This window comes from Ictidomys tridecemlineatus, chromosome 1, assembly GCF_052094955.1.
Source record: "Ictidomys tridecemlineatus isolate mIctTri1 chromosome 1, mIctTri1.hap1, whole genome shotgun sequence".
Classification (NCBI taxonomy): Eukaryota; Metazoa; Chordata; class Mammalia; order Rodentia; family Sciuridae; genus Ictidomys; species Ictidomys tridecemlineatus.
The window spans coordinates 14,949,431-14,973,065 of record NC_135477.1 but is presented as its reverse complement, the minus strand read 5'-3'; the positions used below and the strand labels follow the sequence as shown (position 1 = coordinate 14,973,065).

At 48.8% G+C, this 23,635-nt stretch overlaps 1 protein-coding gene across 1 annotated transcript in view; it reads left to right on the top strand.

Moving 5' to 3' along the window:
- The window catches only part of Vwa2 (von Willebrand factor A domain containing 2), a 38,843-nt gene that overhangs the window by 5,062 nt on the left and 10,146 nt on the right, over positions 1-23,635 (top strand). Inside the window, exons 2-8 of the mRNA XM_040272365.2 lie at positions 4,299-4,360; positions 6,780-6,854; positions 7,964-8,097; positions 13,018-13,127; positions 19,685-19,879; positions 21,278-21,411; positions 21,980-22,112. Of these exons, the coding sequence (XP_040128299.2) occupies positions 4,309-4,360; positions 6,780-6,854; positions 7,964-8,097; positions 13,018-13,127; positions 19,685-19,879; positions 21,278-21,411; positions 21,980-22,112 (833 nt within the window). The 5' untranslated portion in view covers positions 4,299-4,308. The remainder of the gene's footprint in view (positions 1-4,298; positions 4,361-6,779; positions 6,855-7,963; positions 8,098-13,017; positions 13,128-19,684; positions 19,880-21,277; positions 21,412-21,979; positions 22,113-23,635) is intronic.

Below are 23,635 nucleotides of genomic sequence, written 5' to 3'. Positions count from 1 at the left end.
TCTCCAAAAACAAAGGCAGCAAAAACCACACAAAAAACACTGTCCCTGTCATATCAAACCAGAAATGTGTCTTCCATTTCCCTGGACTTTCAGAGTCAAATATTCTACCAGTGGATAAGGAAGATGATTGTTATTGCAAAAGACAGAAAGGACCTCTTGGCTGGAGACTCTTGCCTCCAATTTTAGTCTTCCTGTTCAGGTGCGGACTGCTCTTGTACAGGGCTCAGATTTCCATCCTGATTTGGAGAAGGCTGCCAAGGGCTAATCTAATATATAGTTGCATTTTCCAAGGGAGCGGAAATGGCTTTTTTTTTTTTTTTTCATCCTACGCTCACCGGGTTGCCTATCATTGAGGAGAAAGTGGATATTGTCCTGGACGCTGCTGCCTTCAGCTATCACCGATCCAACCCTTCTTTTAAAAGCAGCCTTGTTTGGGCCTTTGCTTCTTGCATGGGGGATGTGATTCCTGCCTAGTACGAGGTGGAGCGGGTGTGCGTGTGTTGGGGGGCATCCTGCAGCAAACCAGTCCTCCACTGTTCCAGATGCTGCCGGGGGCCTGTGTGGAACCAGGGCCCCACAGCAACTCTCTGATGAGAAGGTCAGGAGCGAGGCACTCCTAACTCCATCTGTGAAAGCCTGGCCACGGGGGATAATAACATGAGCGGTCAGCATGAGTAATGGAACGGAAAGGAACGTAGGTGACGAACAAGGTGTCTTGTAATGGAAAAGGCTTGACACCGTGTACCTGGGAACCAAGGTCTGTTCCTGTCCCTGGCAGGCAGATCACTCTCCACGACTTTGCACAAGAATGTGGAGGGCCACCCTGGAAAGCGCCTGCTCCTGCCCGTTGTGGAAGTTGCTGGCAGGTATTAGCTGGTGGAAAACCGCCAGAGGGCAGGATTCAGGGTGGCAGGTGTCTACTTCTGGTCCCCATTGCTGCCCACAGCCTTTTATCTGGAGCCTTCACTTCTGCCACAGTGTCCTCTCTTGCCCCCTTTTCTCCAACAATTCTCCTTCTTTGAATATTCAAGAGAGTCTTTCCTCAGATTCTGTAAGGTGGAAGGTGATGGATTGAACAGACCACTGGGAGTCCAGCTTGGAATCTGATCCACTGATTAATTGTCACATGGGACCAAAAAAAACCAAAAAAACCAAAAAAAACAACAACAATAAAAACTTCTCTAGGCCTCAATTTTCTCATCTGTAAAATGAGAATAATATACCCTCATTGGCTGGTTAGGAGAAAATATAAAGAATTTGCTGGCAGGCATGCAGTAAGTGCTCACTAGATGGTGGTCATGGTTGATTTTTGCTGTGGAATACATCCTTGTTTAAAAAATTTTTTTCTAGGATGGGTATGGTGGCACCTGCCTGTGGTCCCAGCTACTTGGGAGGCTGAGGCAGGAGGTCCACTTGAGCTTAGGAGTTCAAGGCCAGCCTGGGCAACATAGTGAAATCCTCTCTCAAAAGAACAGACAACAAAAAGAGTTGATTGGATGGGAAGAGTCAGAGAGCTCACATTGAAATAGCATTTGTTTGTCTCTTATTATTAAAAAGCTGGGGCACATGCCTGTTATCCCAGTGACTCTGGAGGCTGAGGTGGGAGGATCACAAAGTTAAGGCCAGCCTCAGCAACTTAGTGAGACTCTGTCTCAAAAAATAAAACAGACTGACTGGGGGTGTGACTCGTGGTAAAGTGGCCCTGTGTTCAATCTCCAACATCCCACTCCCACAAAACATAAATGCACTGAGCACGAAGATGCACCTGCAAGTGCCCTCAGGCCCTCTGCAGTGGACCTTGCAGGGCTTCGTGGACCCAGCAAGTCTGTGCCTCACCTTCTGTGCACCAGGCACATACGGGTCACCAGGCTGCAGCACAGACTATGATGCAATCCTTACTCTTCAGCATTTGCCACCTGTCAGTCAAAACAAGTGCATCATGAGGCAGCTTTAGTGCATGACCATAGGGGTTGTGTTAGAGGGGACAAAAGAGGACTGCCAGGCCAGTGCCGTCTGATGTCGATATTTGCAAGGGGGCATTTGACGTGCGGCATTCGTTCGAAGATTGCCAACATCAACAAGTTACTGTTTTAATGAGCATTAACTTGGGAGACTCAAAAATCATCCGTCTGGGCAAGCAGAGGCACATGATAAGGCGAGATGAAGTCACCTGGGCTTGTGTCATGGCATAGAGGGCATGGGCCTGCTCCCTGGGCCCCTCACCATGCAGCAGGAACCTCCTCTGCTCCCGTCCTCCTTATCCTGGAAGTAAGCTGGGAAGGTGGTGCTGGAACCTTCGTTCTTATAAATTATCCGCATGTCTGAGCCTCACTCTCCTGTGTGTGCCCAAGTTGGAAGCTATAAGGGCAGAAAACTGCCCCTAACCTAAGGCCAGGACAGCTCTGAGAAACCCTTTCCCTCTGCCCCTCATCCCGCTGCCTGACTCCTTGGTGGCAGGAGGGAAAACTCGTGCTTGGGAGAAAGTCCCAAGTTACCTGGCTGGGGTGCACCTGGGCTGGAAGCTGACAGGAGGCACATGAGCCCCACGACAGGCCCACAGCCTTTCTGGTCACATGTGTCCCTTCCATTGTGACCAGACAGTGCCCTAGTCCTCAATCTTGCAACATTGGATACAGGTTTTGCTTAGGTTAAGACTGGAACCTCTTAGTCATTTGAAGCAAAAGATCCTGAACACAGACCCAGCTAGTCTGGACAGCTGGTTTAATTTGTTTAGGTAACGTGAAATCCCAGGAGTAGGTGGAGTAAGGTCTCACCATCTGGGCCCACAATGGAGGGGGAATGGGATTTGTAAAGCCAGAAGACACTTCGCAGCATCTGGTCCAACCCCCTCATTTTGCAAGTGAGGAACCACAACTTCTATCGGGGTCACGGCATCAGGGTGAGAACGAGGGACCTGGGATTTGTGTTGCAGACTCTCTGCCACCATGGGGCAGGTGTGGCCCCTACCTGAGTGAAGAAGCCACACTATCTGCCCTGGAGTGGGTGGAGCTCTGAGGTACAAGGAGGTTCAAGTTCCCCTGAGCTGACGTGGCTCCATGGTGAGAGGGAAGCATGTGGTTTGGAAGCTGGAGACCTCACTGTGTGATCTCCTGGGTCCCCTCCCGTTTGGATTCTCAACCACCTCTTTCATCTGTCTCTGCATATGCCTTGCTCAGTCTCCTTTTCCATTATACAGGAACCTGTCATCTCTTCTTTGCCCCGCCTAGGTGGGCGATGTTGCCCAAGGGTGAGCAGTGTCCCCGGAAAACACCCCTTGCCCCCCCCCCATGCACTGCATATCCAGATTCCCTGCAATTCCAAGAAAGGCCCAGAACAGCACCTTCATGAACATGACTTGGGTTGTTTTAGGCTTTCCTGTAAATCAGAAGCGGCAACATTTCCTGGGTGATTTTGATTTTTAGGGCAGCTCTTAACCTGCCCTGCCAATCCTCTGAATGTCGAATCTGAGAAGTGTGCTGTTCTTGCAGCTGGGGACTCACATTATGCCCCAGCAGAAGTGGCAGAGCGTGTCAGACAAGGAGAGAAGTCATCTGGGTTTGGTGCAGGTTGAGGGAGCTCTGTGAGCGGCTTGAGATGACCTCACAGCTAAAATTAGAAATAAATCTCAGGTGTGTGCTCTTATGGAATCAGTTGCCGTACTGGTCTATTGTTTCTTAGGAAAAGCATTCACTTTATACCACCTCAAGGCCTCATGGCATTGAATATTACCCAGACTAGGAGAATTCCTCAACCATAAAAACTTAAAAGAAAAAAAAAAACTTTTATCCCTTCAGCTAGATTACTGTTTCCATATAATGTAGAAAATGCAGACTTTCTTCAACTGTCTCAGCTAGGGAAAGTTTGGGTGACTTGCTAGGTCTCAGAAAATGAGGACATTGAGCTCAAATCTTCGACTTGTCAGCTTCTAACTCCTCATGAAGAAATGCAGACCCCCAAAAGGGGAGTCATTTTACCCAGGCACAAGTGGCCGGCTGGGCTGAGCGCCAGGACTCTGAACTCTGCAGAACCCTCTCGGGGGCTGTAGAGGAGCCGGAGTGGGCTGGGGGCAGGTGTGGTATTCTGGGGAAGATGGCTGCAGAAAGTCCAAGTTGTTGGAGTAAAATGGCTTTTTGGGAATCGGTGTCTTCTCCAGGTGACTGTCTGATGGCAAAGAGGGGCCTCCAAGGGTCCTATTTGTGGCCTCCAAAAGCTAAGTAGTTGTCATCTCCTTCAATGGCATGACTTGAACTGTTCACAGGACTCATTACTAATGCTGCTTTTCTTTTCCTGGCCTGTAGTTGCGTCAACATGCCCACTTTCCTGTTGCTGGAAGCCATCGGTATTTTCCTGTTTTCCAGAGGTAAGAATTTTTTTTTTTTTTTTTTTGCAGAGGGGGGTAAGACATTGGACATCTGATTTGCTTCAGACACTGTTGGTGTTAACTTTTAGATCCATTTATGTCTCCACTTTACATTCACCTCCCTAGTTGAAGCCCCATCATCTTGTGCTTGGACCACTGCAGTAGCCTCCTGACTGGACAGCTGGGTTCCCTAGATCCTCCTCCAAACCATTTTCCACACAGCAGCCATTTCAAAAATGCAAATCGGATCATATCTGGACCCTTATCAACCCCACCTAAGACTTTTAAGTGATTTTTCATTGCTCTTGACAGGTCCTGTGTGATCCCATCTTGTCTCGGGTCCCCCGTGGCACCCCTTCTCCTGCACACTTTGTACTGCAGCACCACCCTCCTTCCTGTCCTGCCTGGCACCCTTGCTCCCTCCCTCCAAATAGTTTACCCCCTCAGCTTAGGTTACCCCCTTACCCAAACATTTGCTGGCCTGGCAAACCCTACGTGATCTGGGAATGCCCTGAGGCAGAAAACCCGAGTGTTGAAGGACTGCCCCTGCCTCTCTGGAAGACGTTATCCCTTTAAGTCTGGTCTTCCCCTGTACTTTGTCCTGTGTCTGCCCTGGTAGCAGAGCAGCTGTGCAGACTGTCTTAGATCTCGTGTCCCACTGCTTTCAACTGTGAGGTTCATTGCTGGTTCAGCAGAGTGACCTAGGTGACCTAGTCTCCGTGAATAGAGACAGGAGGCCACATCAGGGGGCAAGAACTATCTGCTCAAATGTATGGTGGGGACACTACAGACTGGTTTAGTTTGCACTGAGGCCCAGAGAGGGGAAGGGAGCTGGGGAAGGTAGGACCAGCCGGGGTTCGGGGGTGTTGAGGAGACAGGTGGAGCAGGGCATTGGTTGCTGGTATTCCGCCCCCGCCCTACCCCCCCCCCAGCGTGCTCTTCTGGTGCTCCCCTGGATCTCCTTCCTGGCAGTTGCAAACCCTTGAGCCCAGGGGCCCGTGTTGTGTGATCCTCCTTCCCTCCGCTGCCTCCCCTCTCCTCCTTTCCTCGCCACCCTCGTGCTGTCCCATCTGCCCCCTGCCCTGGCTTGCTCCTGGGCTTGCACTGGGCCTTTGTCCTCTGTGCTTTCCCACAGACATTGGTATCCATCAAGCAGCTACCTGGACACTCCTGCCGCTGGTCGTCTCCGTGTGGTGGCACAGCCTTTTCCAAATCCCCACACATCCAAACCCCAGGTGGCCCCTCGGTGTCTTCAGGACATTCATCATTTGGCTTTCCTGGGGATTCCTTGGCATGAGTTCCCCGTCTTCAAAGTTTATTTTTAAAATTTATTGATTTTTTTTTGGTGCTGGGGACTCAACCCGGGCCTGTGCATGCCAGGCAAGTGCTTTACTGCTGAGCTGCACCCTCAGCCCCAGGGTTTATTTTTAAAATTATTACTGATTGCTCATCTGCCACAATTATTATTTGACTGTATATCAAAAAGAATAAAAGAAATCATTCATGAACTTCTTACCCAGAAACTTTCAGCCCTTGTTTATATTAATTGTATTGACCAAGTATTGTCAACGTTTGTCCATTGACTTCTCTGCTTGGGTTTTTGTTTTCTCTTGCACAAATGACACTGAAGGGGACGGTCTTAATGCACCTTTTCTCATCTCTAAATTGTTTTCCCCTTGAATCAATTTCTAGTTGCAATATACTATAGAATCAAAGGGTCTGCCTTTTTATGATTCTTAATTCATTTAGCCAAACTTTTTCAGAAGGCTTGTGCCAGCTTACACACACTATCACCATCAGAAAATTTTCTTCCAGATATTTAAATTTAGAATTTTATTTAGGTTTTCACATTTAAAATTGTCAAATTATAGCGTTTTGTCACTTGTTTGCAATTTTTTCATGGTGTTTTTCTGTGAATCTGCTTCTATAAATTCTGTTCACTCCAAGGTTAATTTTTATGGAGGGGAGATGCTTTGTCTGAGGGCCTGGCAGTGGGTTAGGGTCTTCCAAGGATATATCTAGATACAGTGAAAGGTGCTGTACCCACGGGGGACAAAGGTAGGACACCTAACCAGTGGCAGAAGTCTTCAGAATCACAGGCCTTCCCTATCCCCTCTACAGGTATTTTAAACTTTTCAAATTCCCAATTTAAATATAAATATACCTCACAGGAGTGGGGCATTTTGTTAATGTTCTCTATGTGGTGATTGCGTACTTCTGCTGGGGACTGAACCTGGGCCTCACACACACAGCTGCCAGCCCAGCCCTCCCTGTGGGACCTTGTGCAATGCAGGTATCATCAGGCCTCCCGATGATCTGTTTCCTGCCCTGTTACCTGTTTGTCCTGGTCCTACCTGGAGGTGAAGACTCCTCTCTGTCCTATCTCTGCATGACGGCCCCCCGGTGTCTTCTCTCCTAGTGTTGCCCTCGCTCCCTCTCCAAGAAGTCCATGCGAGCAGAGAGACCATTGGGAAGATTGCAGCCGCCAGCAAAAGTAAGCCGGCATTTACACCCAAACCCCCGTCCAGATGTCCCTGAGACAGGCCTAGGGAGGCCCTCTTCCTCCTGGGTTGCCACCTATTCCTGGCTTCCTTTCACTCTGTGACCAGAGTCATTTTCCCCAAACTGGGGCCTGACCACGTCACTCTGCTTGGTTAAAAAACAAACCAAAAACAACAGCCAATACAGCCTCAGTAAATCCATGTTGCTGAACCTCTTGGTCTTATACCTCAAGGCCTCTGTCACTTGACCACCATCTACCCAAACACTCTTCCATCCCTCCATGATCCTCCTCCTCCTCCTCCATCAACATCCCTCCATGTGCTCAAGCCACACCAGGATGTACCCAGGGGCACTGCCTGTCCCCTATCCTCTCTTGTGAAACCCCTCTTCTGCTTGCAGCCCCAGCGCTGCCCTCTGGGGGGCGCCATCTTTGTGGTGCTCTTCTGACTTTGGTTCCCTTGTACCCTCTGGTGAGGTCGGGGGAGCCAGACAGCCCAGGATTAATCCTGGCTCCACCACTTCCTGGTCCTTTGGCCCTAGGACAGTCACTAATTTATCCTGTACTCTGCTTTCCTCATCTGACCAGTGAGAATAAAAATAGCAGCTCTCCATAGAGTGGTGGGCTGGGGATTTGGGGGTGGGGGATAGCTAAAAGATATAGGATTTCTTTTTGAGGTGATAGGAAATGTTCTAAAGTTGACTGGTGATGATAGAATACATCTGTGAATATTATAGAAATGTATGTTGAGTTGTACACTTCAGCTGGGTGAATTTTGAACTATAGCAATGATTCCTCAATAAAACTTTCAAAGATATAAAATAGTCATCTGTCTCAGGGTGGTTTCCAAAGCGTCTCAAGAAGAGCCGGCATAGAGAGAGGCGTAACCAGCGCTGTCACTATTGCCACTTGAACTCTTGAGCAACGTGGCCTCACCTGTCAGGGTGCCTGACCATGTTCTGGTCGAGGCTGTGGCACCAGGGCTGGTCCAGGAGCTGTTCCCCACAGAGCTCAAACTAGCGTTCATAAGCAGGGACTTGATGAAAGTCTTTGTGATATGGAAAATCTAGTTCAGTTATTCCTGTCTGCCCCACTCTCCCCAGTGATGTGGTGCTCGGCTGCGATGGACGTCCTGTTTCTGTTAGATGGCTCTCACAGCATCGGGAAAGGGAGCTTTGAAAGGTCCAAGCACTTTGCCATCACCGTATGTGACGCTCTGGACGTCAGCCCTGGGAGGGTGAGTATAAGTCTCGTTGATCTTCATATTAAGGTGTCTTTGGATGCAAGTGACAGAAGTCCAAACTTAACCCATTTTGTCCCGTTGTCCCACACCTGTAAAAACCTATATATGATATATGTAATTGCATAATATAGAATATAGTAATTTAATATTCTAATTATAATATTACTGTAAAAATGTATATAAGCTCTAGATCATGTTTTCCAACCTATTTTAAGGTACCTGTGTCAATTTCATGGAAATATTAACAGAATTGAACACTTGGCATCTAACAGGTTAAATAGAAGAGGCAATTTACTGGATTTTGGAACTGGAAAGACCAAAAGGGTCAGTCCCAGTTATGGCTCCAGCACAGTGGAGGCTAGGCTCAGCCGAGCTGTGAAGCACCCTCTCTCCTTCCCCTCACTCTTACTTCTTTGGTTGACCTCCTTCCAGGAAGGTTTTCCACAGCAGAGTTGCCCTGTGTTATCCTTCAAGCTAGTGGCCCCAGGAAAAAAGAAAGTGGACTTTCCTTATAGGTCGGGCAAAACCCCCAGGAGGGCTCCAACTGGACAGGTGTAGGTCACATGGTAATCCCTTGGCCAATCTCAGTGGTCATGGAAGAGAGTCTGTCTGGACCCGAGTCAGTTGTTCTTCCACGTTTTGAGGCAGAGAGGGACCATGTGGATTGTTTCCCACTAGAAAAAGAAGTGGTATTTGCAGAACAATGAGAAGGAGGGCACACTTTGGAAAGATCTCCTGTGAGTTAGTCCAGATAGTTATTTTCATTTCGTATTCTTCCTGGCTTCAAGTAGTAGGTCTTAAACATCAGCAGAGTGTGGTAGCCATGGCTCTTGTCTCTAAAAGGGGCAATTTTTTTTTTTAAACAACCCGATAGAAAAATTGGCAATAAACACACTTTTGAGAAAACAAAACACCAATGGCCCTTAGGCATGTGAAAAGATGCCCAGCTGAACTCAATGCTGTAACGTGTCTCTGACTGATGTGTCACTTTTTGTTTACTGGATTAGGAAAAATTCCAAAGTTTGGTGGCATGCTGCATTAGCACATCTTTAAGCCACTGCTGGGGGGAGTGTCCAGTGTGTGACCTACATGGGGCAATCTAACAGCATTCATCACAATGACCAAGGCTTGGAACCTTTGGCCTAGCAATTCCACTGGGGTACTCTGTGGCCACATGCAGAATAATGCTCTTACGGTTTACTCGTGGATACTTGTAAAAGATTCTAGCAATCCAAATGTCCATTGATAGGGGACAGATAAATCCACTGTGGTGCATTCTCATAATGAAACACCAGGCAGTCTCAGGAAGAGTGAGGGAGCTCTCCCATATGGAAAGACACAGAATAAATTAAGATGGAAAGGAAGGGTGCAAATGGCGTGTAGGATACCATTTTTATGTAAAATGAAGATGAAAGAATATAATTCATTCTGTCTTTGCTGGTGTGTGCCTAAAGAACCCAGGGCTTTGTAACAGGCTAAGGGCAGTGATTCCTGCTGGGGGAGGGGCTGGGAACTGAGCAGTTGGGTTATAAGCGGAGGGGAGACCCAGCCACAGACTTTTGGTTTTATACTTTTTGGATTTTGAGTCATGTGAACCTACTCAAAACTCGAATAGAAATTCAGAAGGACATTTTGGTCTGGGAAGCCGTAATTATTTGAATTCCATAGTCACCTACAAGTTGAGGAAGGAAGTGATTTTTCCAGGCTGACATTCCTGAGCTAATCTTAGTAAAAATCTCTAGAATTTAGGATCAAGCATGGCTTTTAATGAGGGCCAGATTTTCCCTTGAATGGCCTGTCATTTGGGAGTGTGAGCAGTCTCACAGGGTCATCGGCAGACACCATAGCGGACTTCATTCCACCCAGGAATGAGCAGTCCGGAAGTTCTACCTGGAGTGTCAGCCCATGCAGAGGACTGCTGAATCTCTATCCTACCCCAGGTAGGGTGCTTCTTTGCAAATGATTCCCTCTGAAGTTTCACTAGTTCTTCCTGGAAGAAGTGACATAAAGATAACATGCTGTTGTTGACTTTGGGATTGATGTGGTGTGTTCTGACATGAGTGGCCTCGAGACCCCAAAAGATGGAAAGCTGGGAGAGTCTGGATTATTGGTGCATGTTTTGCAGGTAAAGAAACAAGTTCAGGGAGGCAAAGTTACTTCCTGGGGTCACACAATAATCTCAAGAGAGCTAAGTGTGGAGGAACTGGGGCTCTTGACTCTCAGCCCAGAATTAGCTCCGTGGGCCATCTGTCTCTCTTGTGGGTAGCCGCTGGGATGGGATGGGTGGTGGCACTCAGTTCACACCCTGCTTTCACACAGCAGATGGACAGCCAGATGTGGCAGTTTGGAGAGAAGGGTATGGGGAAAGGGTAAGAAAACCATGACAAAAATACTTTATGATAGGACCAGAACCTGAGTTTGGGGAGCACTCTAGCTCAGTGTTGCTAGACCACGTTGAGAACGTGGCATGAAGTTCTAGGGTTGATTTCAGGTTTCATATTGGCAAAACACACGGAGCCCAAGATGGCCTGGTTAGTGAGAGGAAACATCTATATTTGGGGGACCCTGATTATCATTTTCACATGGGAGTCCAGAATGGCTGTTTTGTTTTGTTTGTGGTACCGGGGATTGAACCCAGAGTTACTTTACCCATGAGCTACATCCGTAACCCTTTTAATTTTTAATTTCAAAATGGAGTCTAAGTTGCCGAGACTGGCCTCGAACTTCTAATCCTCCCGCCTTGACCTCCTGAGCCACTAGGATTCGGGCATGGACCACTGCATCTGGCTAGGACTCTGTTTTTTTTAAGAGAACAGAATCTGAGTGTTTAGGGAGTTAGATCTGGACTGGACTTGAAAAGATATTCTTGTAGCAAGACCTGGGAAGTCAAAGAATTGGTGTCTATCTGGGTGAGCACCTTGACCTTCAAGGTGCGTGAACAGACCTTCACGCTGTGGAAGGGATTTAAGATGGAGTCATGTGTTCTGTGGCTTCAGGTTTTGGTTGTGTTGTTGGCTTTTTGTGTCTCCTCTTGCCTCCAGGTCCAACACATTTGATTCACACCTTATTTTGCTTTCTCAGGTTTTTCGGAAGAGCTTCTCAAGTAGCTTTAAATCAGGGCCTTTTGTGAACGCAGTGTTGTTGGGGTGGATTTCAGGTGATTGAAGCCTTCCTCTCAACACTTAAAAGCTAGGAAGCTGACTTCCTGGCTCTAATAGTATAATGGTGGCAGAACCACTGTTGTGTGGTGAGAAATCTGGGCGGGTTCGCTTCTGAGTACAGTAAACTGAAGATAAAAGGCAGCTATTTTGCTCCCAAACCACCAATTAAATTAAATGCCTTAACTACTAACTCAGGCTGTTTTCCGGCATGTTTTGTTTTGAAGTTGGATCCTTCCTGTTTTAACCCTGAGTAAACAGGCCCAGCTGTTGTTCTCAAGGGAGGTTTTTTTTTTTCCCTACCTTTTAAAACTAATCCATTCATCTGTTTCAATAAAAAGATGTTCAGAGCGAAGCCTTCTGCCCACACGTTTTCCATTTACCAGGTGCCCTGTCTGTTTTCTTGAGCCTTCCAGAATCGCTTCCTGCAAATCCAAGCAACTATGAATAGTGTCCTTATTTCCCCCCTTTTACACAAAGGGTATCTTAGTCCTCTCCGCATTCTGTCTCTTGTCTTATTATCATCACATCATCTTGGAAATCTTTCCACCTCTGCATACAGATTTATATTATTTTTTAATGAATATCCTTTTTTATTGGGCCTTTTCCCAATTACAAATGAAATTTCCTTTTACATCTATAATTAGAAACAACACTTACTATGGGACTCTACAAATTTAGGTCAAAATAAAAATATGTGAGATTTATATTGTTTTTTTACAGCCAACTTCCTAGCTTAAGGGTTTCCCACAGTCTAATTAGCCAACCCCCATTGTTGGGCATTTGCTATGCAAATGTACCGTGATTCTATAATCCTCATTTCATGTATGTGGAAGAGAATCTGTAGGATAAATTCCTTACAGCCCTTTGCATTTTTAATTTTCCATTAATAATAATAAATCGCCCTCATGGTGCAGGACACCGGGTAACTTGACTGTTTCCCTTCTTTGGTTTTTTTTTCTCCTGTGGCCTCAATTGGCACACAGAGCCTTCACCAGTACTGTCACTCTCTCAGTGCAGCGGAAGTTCAGCTCCTCTGTTGCTCATGTCGGTTTTGGGGGCTGATTGTCCCCCTGTCTGACTCTGGCCTAGCTTGGCAGGAGCAGGTCTGGAGAGGCTGCCTGATTGACAAGAAACGTGCACTCTCACTGTAGTAGCCATGTCCACCCTTGACGGGGGCTGGGGTTAGCTTCCCTAGACCCCTGGGTTAGGTCAGCAGGCACTGGCTGCTGAGAAGCACGTGGTGTAATGGAGCCAGAGGGAAGACCAGAGAGCTAAGGTCAGGGGCTGGCTCCCACCCTTGCTAGCCGTGGGCAAGTGGGCCTTTGCCTTGGGCCACATCTTTATTCCCTGCAGAGTTTACTCTCCCCAACAATCATGTGGGCGTTCATCAGTCGTGCCTCTGTGGCTAGATGGGACGGAGCAGGACTGGACAGCAGTGTCAGCCCTGGACAGGCCGTTGGCCAGTGTGAGCAGAGCTCTGTCCTAGGGCTGCTCACAGCTCAGCCAGGAAAGCTGCCAGGGTGTCCCGCTGCGTTGGGGGACGTGGGTCAGGACCCACGAAGACAGATTAATGGGGACCACAGACAGATTTGACCACACTCTCCAGCTGGTCTTGGAGCCTTCTTTCAGGGACAGTGGTGAGAGCTCTGGCTCTGGGATTCATTGAGTGGCCAGGCGGCAAGGTTGCTGGCCTCTCTCATCCCTTCTTTCCTCTCTGGAATATTTGTAATTGGGCCCCTGTCTCCCGCTGCAGGTCAGAGTGGGAGCCTTCCAGTTCAGTTCTACTCCTCACCTGGAATTCCCCTTGGATCCATTTTCAACTCAACAGGAAGTGAAGGCAAAAATCAAGAGGATGGTTTTCAAGTATGTATGATCAGGTGCTGCCCTGGTTGGGGGGATGAAACCGGCTACTCTTAAATCCTTCCCTTGAAGAGCTCGGCCCTGCTCTTGGCCTCACTGAGAGCATGGGTGGGGTGGGGTGGGGTGGGGGGGGTGGGGGGGTGGATTACCCCAGCTGCGAGTAGCGTGTAATGAAAATTCCCTCCTCAAAATTCCCTTTAATTATCAACATTAAACAGATACAATAGGTGGGAGGGAAAGGGAGAGAAAAGAGAAATTGCATGGTAATGGAGGGAGATGCTCATTGTTATACTAAAGCACTCATAAGAGGTTTCGAGGGGAATGGGTAAATAAACAAGGAGAGAAGTGAAATACAGTAGATGGGGTAGAGAGACAAGATGGGAGGGGAGGGGGGGGATAGTAGAGGATAGGAAAGGAAGCAGAATACAACAGATACTAATAGGGCATTATGTAAAAATGTGGATATGTAACAGATGTGATTCTGCAATCTGTATTTGGGGTAAAAATGGGAGTTCATAACCAATTTGAATCTAATGTATGAAACATGATATGTCAATAGCTTTGTAATGTTTTGAACAACCAATAAAAAAAAAAATAAAGGGAACTGGAGATAAAAAAAAAAAAAAAAAAAAAAAAAAAAAAATTCCCTTTAATTACATAAAAAGTGTCCCAGGTGGTGATTTAAATACCAGTTTAAAAAATATTTGCTGCTATTATGTGTAATTGTCTGCTGCATGGAAAAGGGCTTTTGAAGTTGCAGACTGGGAACTGCCATGTCATACCTGCAAGGATGGCTAAAATAGAACAGATAATAACAAGGGCTGACAAGGATGTGGATAGGATTTTAAAGCCAGGTTGTCACTTTAAAAACAGTTTGGCAGTCCCTCAGAATGTTAAATATAGAGTTATCATATGACCTAGCAATTCCACTTCAAGAGGATTGAAAAATATATGCCTCCACAAAAACATGCACACTGATGTTCAGAGCAACAGGGTAATCGCTCATGTGCAGTTAACATCTGGATAAGCAAACTACGGTACATCCGTACAATCAATCTTATTCAGCCATAAAAATGAATAAAATACTGACTCATGCTACATCATGGATAAATCTCAAAAGTGTGTTACTGAAAGAAGCCAGACACAGAAGATCACACATTGTATGATTCCTATTTTTTCCCCCAGTGCTGCAGATAGAACTCGGCACCTTGCATGTGCTAGGCAAGCGTTTTACCACTGAGCTACACCACCAAGCCCTAGATTCCATTTTTATGAAATGTCTAGAACAGGCAAATATATATGGAGGTAGAAAGTAGATTTGTTTTCTGCCAGAGCTGGAGGATTGAGGAATGACTACTAATGGGTATAGTGCTTCTTTTTAGGCTGAAGAAAATATTTTGGACTTTGTGATGATGCTAGAACAACTCTGTGAACACACTAAAAAGTCACTGATGTGTGTATTGTAAAAGGATGAATTTTATGGTCAATGAAGTATGTTAATAAGCTTGTCATAAAAACACTTTGTACCTATTATACTCACACTACATGTAATGTGCATTTGCAAGGGGAAAAAAAGCCTAATTGTTTAAATTTAGGACTGAAAGTCAAAGACCATTTGGATGACTTTGTTTCAAATGATTCATCTGAAAAACCAAGTGAATTTCAAAGAATTGGTACAAAAGGTGCACTAGAGATCATCTAGAATGTCTTTCAACTCCCTGTTTTACACAGGTGGATGCTGGCCCCACCCAGCTGTCCTCCCCAACTCCAAATTAGTTGGGCCTCATTTCAGTTGTATTGAGAGTCATAACTTAGAGCTGAGAGTATTATTCATGCCATGAGACCTGGAGTCACACTAAGAATGTGCCAGATGAAGGTGCTTGGGAGGAGGACGAAGCCTCTTCTGTATCTGAGCAAAAGCGGCTCTTTTTTTTGGGAATGTGCACATCAGCACTGAAGTAGCCTAACACAACTGTAAGAGGCCACAAACGGGGAGGGAGGCAGTGACTCATTTTTGGCCATGGTTGTGGGGTCACTGAGGACACAGAAAAGGAAGATGTTCAGGAACGCTGGCTGCTGAGGGATGGCCTCCCCACAGCTCCGTACCCTTTATCTGCTGGGGAATTTTAAATGCTGCGCTGATCAAATGGCTCTATCTAACCCCAAGACCCACTTGTCTTTCCAGACCAAGGCAAGACCCTAAAAGTGTGTTTGACAGCTACCTTATTACTGTTAGCAAGAAGTTATTAGTCAAGCCTCCCAATGTGGCGCCCTATGATGACCCATCAGATAAAACGCTGCGACTGGTTCTTGAGAGTCAGAATTCCTGGCCGGTTGGCCAGTGCAGGATGCTCTGCTCATTTCACTATTCTCAAGAACACAACCTGGGTTTTCTGTGACCCAGCGGCTTCTCCGCCCTCTATAGCTTTGTCAGGACTCTGTGACAATCACCACTTTACCTTCGCATGAAATCTCTTAGAGCTTTCTTGAGGCATTTAACATTTAAGCATAGCTTTTAGAATAGTTAGAATTATGGCGCATTTTTACTTGATATTATTTGATGTGTACTTCTGCTTGACACTGTATTATTTTTCATGTCGATCCTTTTTAATGATTATCTAATAATCCAAAGAATTCAGCTACCACAATGTAATTAATCATTTCTCCTTCCTCAAAAGGAAATATTTAGGTTGGTTCTAGGATTTTTGTTTGCTTAAAAACCAAGATGTAACCAACTTCCCTGTACTGACTGAGTTTTCTTCTGGAGTTGTTTCTCTGTCTATTCCACGGCTGGCTCGATTGTGTCAGAATCACTTGGGACTGAGCAGAATTGGTTGAAATATAGATTCTGGGGCCTGGTGATACTCCTACCAATTTGAACTCCCTGGGAAGCGCATGCAAGAATCTATGGTGTTAAATCTCCTGGGGGATTTCATGCAGGCTAGAATTGGAGACTAAACTCCAAAGATAAGCTGCTTATGGTGGGCTGCTGGTGGTTCATGAAGATATTTGCTACTGACGGAGCACTCGAGAGCCTAGGAGATGCCGACACAGCATTTGATTCTCGGGCAGCACCATGCCTTTCCCTACCCTAATATGGAGAGAAACTGAAAACTTTTCCAAGTTGACCAGGCTAAGCTATCACAGTAGTGATCTTTCAACCCCTGGACCCATGAGCCCCTGTTCCTAATCACTTGGTTATGCTGATAAAATTCAGATTCCATTGCCCCCCCCTTCAATAAAACCCCCCAAAAGTCCATGCATGACAAACACATAGGCCCCCCCACCCCCCGTGAGTCTCCAGCTTACCACCCATGTTGGTCCCATTTGAGACAAATTAGGCACATCTTGGTGCACTGGCCTCAGACCTCCCTATCTGGAACCAGCTCTTGAACTCAATTTGGAGATAGAAATGCTTCATGGAGTCAGAAGTGGGATCTTTGGTTTCCCAGAGGTCAGAGCCTTTGGGACTCTCACCTGACCTTGGCTGGAAGCCAGCAGACAGTGCTCCCGAGGGAGAGGCCCAGTGGGGTGAGAAGAGGAGAAGGTGCAGAGCATGAAGGGTGGGCACCCTCAGGCCATGCAGCAGGCGACCTGGGCTCTTGTCCTCGGAATTTAACTTTTCTCTAATCATAGGCTAGTCTCTGTGAACAGGGAGGCCCAGTCCCACTCAAAAAATTTGGACAGCAAGAGTCCCATGCCTGAGGGATGCAGTGAATTTCACGTGTACCTTTCCCTCTTAAAAAAAAAAAAAAAAATCTGGGTTTAATCCAATGCTTCCCCTGCCCGTGGTGAATGAACAGGAAGGAGTCAAGGGCAGGTCTGTATGAAATACAAGAACAGGATCATAGAGAACAAGTGCTGTTTTTTTTTTTTTTTTTTTTTTTTGATTCTAAACTTTTGAACTTAAAAAGAGCAGTGATGATCAGAGGGGTCCAGGGGACAGGAGATATCCTGGGGTGGAGTCCTGCAGGGTCCCAGGCCACCCACCTCAGCTTCTGGGGAGACGAGAGTTTTGTGAACATATAAACAGAAGAGTATAGAACAGGAGTAGGTAAATCTTTTCAGAAAAGGCTCATGTAGTAAGCAATTTTAAACATTCGCAGGCCACATCGTTTCTGCACAGATCTACATAGATGATTGGAGTGGCCGTTTTCTAATAAAACGATCTACAGAATGGGCAGTCTACTAGATTTGGCTTTTAAACTCTAATTTGCTGACCTCTGGAGAGGAAAGGGCATTGGCTTCAGAATCAGCCCAGCTGGGTTTAAACTTGAATTCTGACCTCCACTGGCTGGGTAAGAGGCAGGCGGCTTGATGAGCCAAGTAACCGGTTGGTTAAGAACTGAGGTCTTGGAAGCAGAGGGCCCAGGATCTAAGTCCTGTCTGCACCAGTCATGAGCTGCATGGTCATCACCATCTGTGTGGTGATGTGGGAGGTGCTCGGTAAATATCAGCAGTTATTACTGGTTTTCTCTGAGCAGGGTTCCTTCTCTGTCACACGAGCATATTGGCACATTTTGCCATACTTGCAAGGGTTATATTCAGGAACAGGTGTGTGCAGGGCCTGGCACACAGTGGAAGCTCAATGCTAATATCTCTTGAACATGGGAGGCAATCTGCCCTCCCAGGAGTTCCAGAGGAAGATTCTACAGATACAGAGCTTTGGCAAAGGAGAAGTATCATGAGAATTAGAATCCACTTGGTCATCATTGGTGTCTAATGTGTGATCTAGCACAGGGTAGTTGTTGGTGGCATTTAGGATCCACCAACATTAGTGTTCTAGTTCTAGTCCTCCATGACAAGCCTGACGCCAAAACCCTGCTGTATTCACTAACTCCCGAACACGGTTGGTGTTGCTCACCCCTGTCTTTGCTTACGCCCCTTCCCCTGATAGGAAAGGCCACCTGCCCTCCCCTCCTGGTTTACCAAGGCCCCGTGTGGACCATCCTTCCCCTCTGAAGCCTATTTCTGCTGCACCCCACAGTGATTCCCTTTGTGACTGTGGTTCAGGGTTGCATGCTCGCGTCGGTCTCTCCTCACCCGGATACTGGGAGTTCACTGAGCGGTGGGACCAGGTTAAGCACCGCTGGGTTTCCATTTCGCTGTCTTCCCTCTAGCAGTTCACAGTAAATACAAGTGGGCTGAGAAAAGGAGTTTTGTAAATTGATGGGAGTTGCTGCTACGTATTGTCGGTTGAAGTGTTAATTCTAGGAGCTGTCCATTCTTCTTGACATTTATTAACTTAGAGCTCCACAAAGAGAATTGCCTTTTAAGAGCTGGCAGAAGACAGAAAGCGATAAAAGTAGAGAATATTCTGGGTGTGCTCCGTAAATCCTTCCCAGACACCATTTTCATTCTCTTTCCACATCTCTCTGCTGAGTAGAGGACTTTGAGGACTGAGAGGAAGGTGGATCCACAACATTGAAAGGAGCCTGGATTCCTGTGTAGCTGCTTGGAGGGGAGCCAGCCAGGAGAGATACCCGGGCAGAGAGGCCTGCAGCAGATTTGCATGGGCAATAGCCACTTTTAGTGTTAAGTTGGAGCAGCTCAGCACACGGACACATAATTCCAGGCCTGCGTTTCATGTCAATTGGACGCCTTCACGTTGGGAGAATGACTCTAGGCTCTGAAGAGGGCCGAGTTAAGATAGGCATTGTCTGTGCCAATAGAGCACAATCGGAGTATAAAATGTGTGTGCCCCACCCCGCTCTGAGTCAGCATTTGAGTGATATCCAGCTGGTGTTTTCCTCTTAATCACTGTAGTGACACTTGCTCGTGCTCATGTTTGGACATGCAACCACCCATTAAAAGATTTGGCTACGGTGGGACAAATCAGTGACCTAAAATCTGCTTGAGTGAGTTCCTGTTTTCTGACCAGCTGACTCTCAAAACCGGCAGCCAAAGAGGCACCTTCAAGAGCCTCCTGGTTCAAGATTCGGCAGAAATCCTGCTGAGGTTCCAAGACCAGTCCACAGTCCCCACAATGGGGCTGTGAGAAGGAGACAAATCCTGCAAACCTTGCCAAATGGAGGAGCGCTGGCCCTGTCCCACGGCGGCCTGATCTTCAGGTGTTCAGCCAGCTCTGCCTTCCTGCCACCAACCCCACACCTGGACAGGGCCCACGAAGTCCTGAATCATGGAAAAAAAAAAAATCTCACCAGAGTCTTGCACCGAGCCCCGTCCATCACTCCTACAGATTCTTAATACAACTTGCCCCAGCTAAGTTATTTTCCTGGTCCCAGAAGATGCTGAGCCATGTCAAGAAGGGGCTGATGTGGAGAGGGAGTTGTGGGGGTACATTACGGACTAAAGATGAGAATCGGTAGCCTGGAGTCATGACTGGGGGTGGGGAGAAAACAAAATCCCTGGACTTATAAGGGAGGACATCAGCCTCCACCATGGTTATGGTTTTGAGGGTGGCACTGTCACTTGGAGCCTCTGCTAGAAGTCAGCGGCTGTTCCCTGATGACAGGAGCCATCGATCGTCTGCTATCTCTCCCACTTGCCTCCTGTCCTGCTGACTTTTCTTCTCTCTCTTTCCTTCTCGGTGCCCTCAGAGGGGGACGCACAGAGACGGGCCTTGCTCTGAAGTACCTTCTGGACAGAGGGTTCCCTGGGGGTAGAAATGGCTCTGTGCCCCAGCTCCTCGTTGTCATCACTGATGGGAAGTCCCAGGGGCACGTGGCACTGCCCACCAAGCAGCTGAAGGAGAGGGGCATCACTGTGTTTGCCGTGGGGGTCCGGTTTCCCAGGTAAGGGCCTCGGGGGTCCTGGCTCTGTCCTCAGTGGACAGCCAGGGGACCACCACAAGGCTGAAAGCCTTCCTAGTTGTGGCGGGAGAGCTGGGAAAACCGTGTTCCTCGCTGGGGTTTGTCTTTTCCTCGCTTAGCTGTTTTGGGCTCCAGGGTACAGGGTGTCCCAACCTTTGGAAGCCTGAGAAGGTGCGTTATCTCCAGTTTCGTCTAAACAAAACTGGTTGCATAGGACAAAAACTCAACTTAAGCTTCTTTGGGCAGAAATGGAAATTTGTGGTGTCATCTCGCTTCTCTGGGTAGGTAGGCGGGAGCCAGGGGCTTCAGTGTCATTAAGACTCTCTGTGTCCCTCAAGAGTCTCTGCTCTCCTCTCTGCCTGGTGGGCTCTCCTCTCTGCCTGGTGGGCTCTCCTCTCTGCCTGGTGGGCTCTCCTCTCTGCCTGGTTCTCAGGAAGCTGGCACTGGGGCTGTGGGTAGTGCTGCAGCTCATGCCTTAACAGGCAGCCCACCCTGGAGAGGGGCCCCTGGGCCAGTTTCAGATAATCCAATTCCGGTTGGCCTGAGTCACAGCATACTCCTGGTACCAGGGGAGTAGGGGGCTGTGGCTGGCTGCCCCCTCCACAGTCGCATCTGTTCAAATGCTGGACCAACCCTTCTGTGTGTCGGGCGCTGAGCTGGGCAGTGAGAGAAAGGTCTGCTTCACATGAACTCAGACAGGAGGGGGAGTTCCACATTAGTGACTTCTGAGATAAATGAAGTTTTTGCCCTAATGCCAAAGCCTGGTGCACTGTGATGGATTTGCAATGCTAGGGTTCTTCTCTCTGCATTGCTCACCTGTCATCCCATAAAGAGGCTGCTCGGTGTCATGTCCTTTCTTCAGGTCCGGGTATCATTGTTCCACTTGTCTTTTTTGTCATGGGCTCTGACGATGATGCCGTCGAACATTGGGGCTGCTTCCCCTGGACGGCCCCGCATTGCCGGGGTTCCCGTGTCCACCAGTTAGAATACATCGGTGTTTCCCGTCACTAGCTGTGCTGGTTTGCTTTTCCCATGCCATTACTTCAAACCACTTTCCTCCGTGTGCTTTCTGATTGCTTTTATTCTAGCTATGGTTTTGCAAATTAGACAACTGAACCTGTCAGGACCGTGCCTCAAATAAGAGCCAATGGTTCTGAGGGTGAGGAGATCCCTGGATTTTAACAGTGCACAGGGTGACCCCTGGCTGGGCTTCCCGTGGCTCACTTCTCAGTCCTCGCCCATATCCGAGATGGATGAGGTTGCTGCAGAGAGGCCTCTGGGTAGTGGGGTGCTGTCCACAAAGAGCCCGAGGTCCAAGAGATGGGTGGGCAGTAGGAGGGTGGGTGTGGAATCACGTGCTGCCGGGACTTCTGGGCACAGGTGGGAAGAGCTGCACACTCTGGCCAGCGAGCCCACGGAGCAGCATGTGCTGTTGGCTGAGCAAGTGGAGGACGCCACCAACGGCCTCCTCAGCACCCTCAGCAGCTCCGCGCTCTGCAGCCCTGCTGATCCAGGTAGGACGGCCCAGCCTGCGGTGAGTGGCATTGCCCGTGTGGAGCAGGGTGTGGGGTGGGGCAGTGTTCCTGAGGGCAAGGAGAACAGCCCGCCTCTGTCCTGGACTCTGACCCCTGTCTGGGTTTCTCAGCTGGAGCTCTGAGCTGGGCTCTGGGGGTGGGGGTAGGCATGGGGGATGAGGGGCCCAGAGTTTGGCGTCCAGACTTGGTAGGGCTCCTGCTGCTCTGGTGAAGGAGCCACATCTGCTCCCCTGCCATGGTCAGCACAGAGGGGCTCTGGAAGCTTGGGACTAGGCGTCCTCATCAGTGTCTATTCCTGAGCTAGAGTGACTCTCATTAGGTGGAAGGTACACAGCTGCACAGTCTGGAGCAGCCAAGTGGGGCAGGCCATGCACAGGAGATGCTCAGAGACTGGCCCCTGGCCCTGGTTCTCTGCCCTGAGAGAGGCCAGAAGTGCCAGGTCCAGAGGCAGGGTGGGACCCTGGGGACAACCCTCTGGGGAGCAGGGGTGAGGTGGGGACATCACCCTGTCTCGCTGTGTCTTCTCTGCCATGTGCCGTGGACACAGACTGCAGAGTTGAGGCTCATCCCTGTGAGCGCAAGACACTGGAGACCGTCCAGGAGCTCACTGATGGTGCCCTGTGCTGGAGAGGGTCGCGGCAGGCTGACGCTGTGCTGGCCGTGCGGTGTCCTTTCTACAGGTTTGTCCATGTGGTCTGGGGGCGGAGACATGACAGGACCTGGGTGGGAGTGGAAGCCCCCAGTGCCGAGGCCTCCTGAGCTGCAGGGAAAGCTGCACTCGGAGACCTGGCGCTTGGAGATACAGAGCATGTGACGGGGGATGAAGGGGGAGCCAGGAGGAGCACTGGGGAACAAGGAGGGCCTAGCTCCCAGCGTCCGTCTGTCAGTCTCACGAACACAGCCCAGGCTGCCTCAGGTGGTTGGGGGTAGGGTTGCAATTAGAAATAGAGTCACCTGGGAGGGCCTTGCAGGGCACGTGGCATTGCATCCAGACCTAAGGGAGGTGGGGACAAGCCTTGTACTGATGGCTGTCGACAGCCAAGTCCCTGTCAGCAGTTTCTGCCCCAACAAAAGCTGGGGGATGGGTGGGGCCCACAGAGTGTGCTGGGCCGGGATTTGCGTGTTGTGGTCACCAGGAGGAGACCTGGAGGGAGGAAGGTTTCTCTTTCATGAGCTCGCAGCTCGGCACACGTTTCATTCGAGCTACCCCCGAGTTCTTACTTGACACTTGGCTTTTATCCCACTTGACCTCAGGATAGGCCCTGCCCAGGGGGTCAGCCCTCTCAGCCTGCCTCTGGATGGGCAGCCCTGGACAGGATCCTCTCGGACGAAGCCCTGTTGGAGAACTTTAGATAACTTTTTGCCAAGTCCCAAGAGCCTCCTTAGGTGAGGCTGGAGCTGGTGCTGCCTCCAACACAGAGGGGGAGGGGCTGAGGCTCTGCTCTTGCTGCAGCAGGGTCTATGGCCACAGAGACCCTGGAGGGCTGGGCAAGTCCCAGTGGGCAGCGTGTGGGCTGTGGAGTCGGATGGTCCCAGTTGGGGTTTCAGCCCTGGTGTGGCCAGTAACCATGGGACTTCGGTCAGCCTCGTTCAGCCCTCTCCACCCATTTCCCCACCTACGAGATGCAGATCCCCATCGCTTCAGGTAGCTGTGGATTCAGAGTAGCCATGGGGACGCCTGACTTGCGGAAGCCACCTCAGCACGGTGGCTTTTGTGTGATCCCAGGAGGCCGGTAATCGAGCATCCTCATGTCAAGGAGCCAGGTGGCCTGCAAATCCTTCTGAACTCTGGGGACTTCCTGGGGACAGTGTGTTCAGATCAGATACAAGGAAGGGCTGGGGCACTCGGGGGAGGCCTGGCATCTTGGCCACTCAGTCCCCTTCCCTCATCCTCAAAGCTCCAAGGAAAGCAACTGAAAACTACAGATAGTCTTACTGTCCAGCAGAGGGCACTGAACCAGAGAAGGATACTAACACCCCTGGGTCACACAGCCTGACCGTGGTGGCCCAGGTCTCAGTACTCCCCTCACTCCTCGCATTGTGGGTAGTTTGAAATCTTCCCTCCTCTCTGTGATGGTAAAGTGAGGGTAGAGTCCAGAAAGAAAATAAGCAAGTCCTCCTCGACCCACTTCTGCCTTGGAATCTCATATCAGCTGTCATGTTATAAATAGTCATCCTTAAAACCTTTGATCTCTCCATCTCT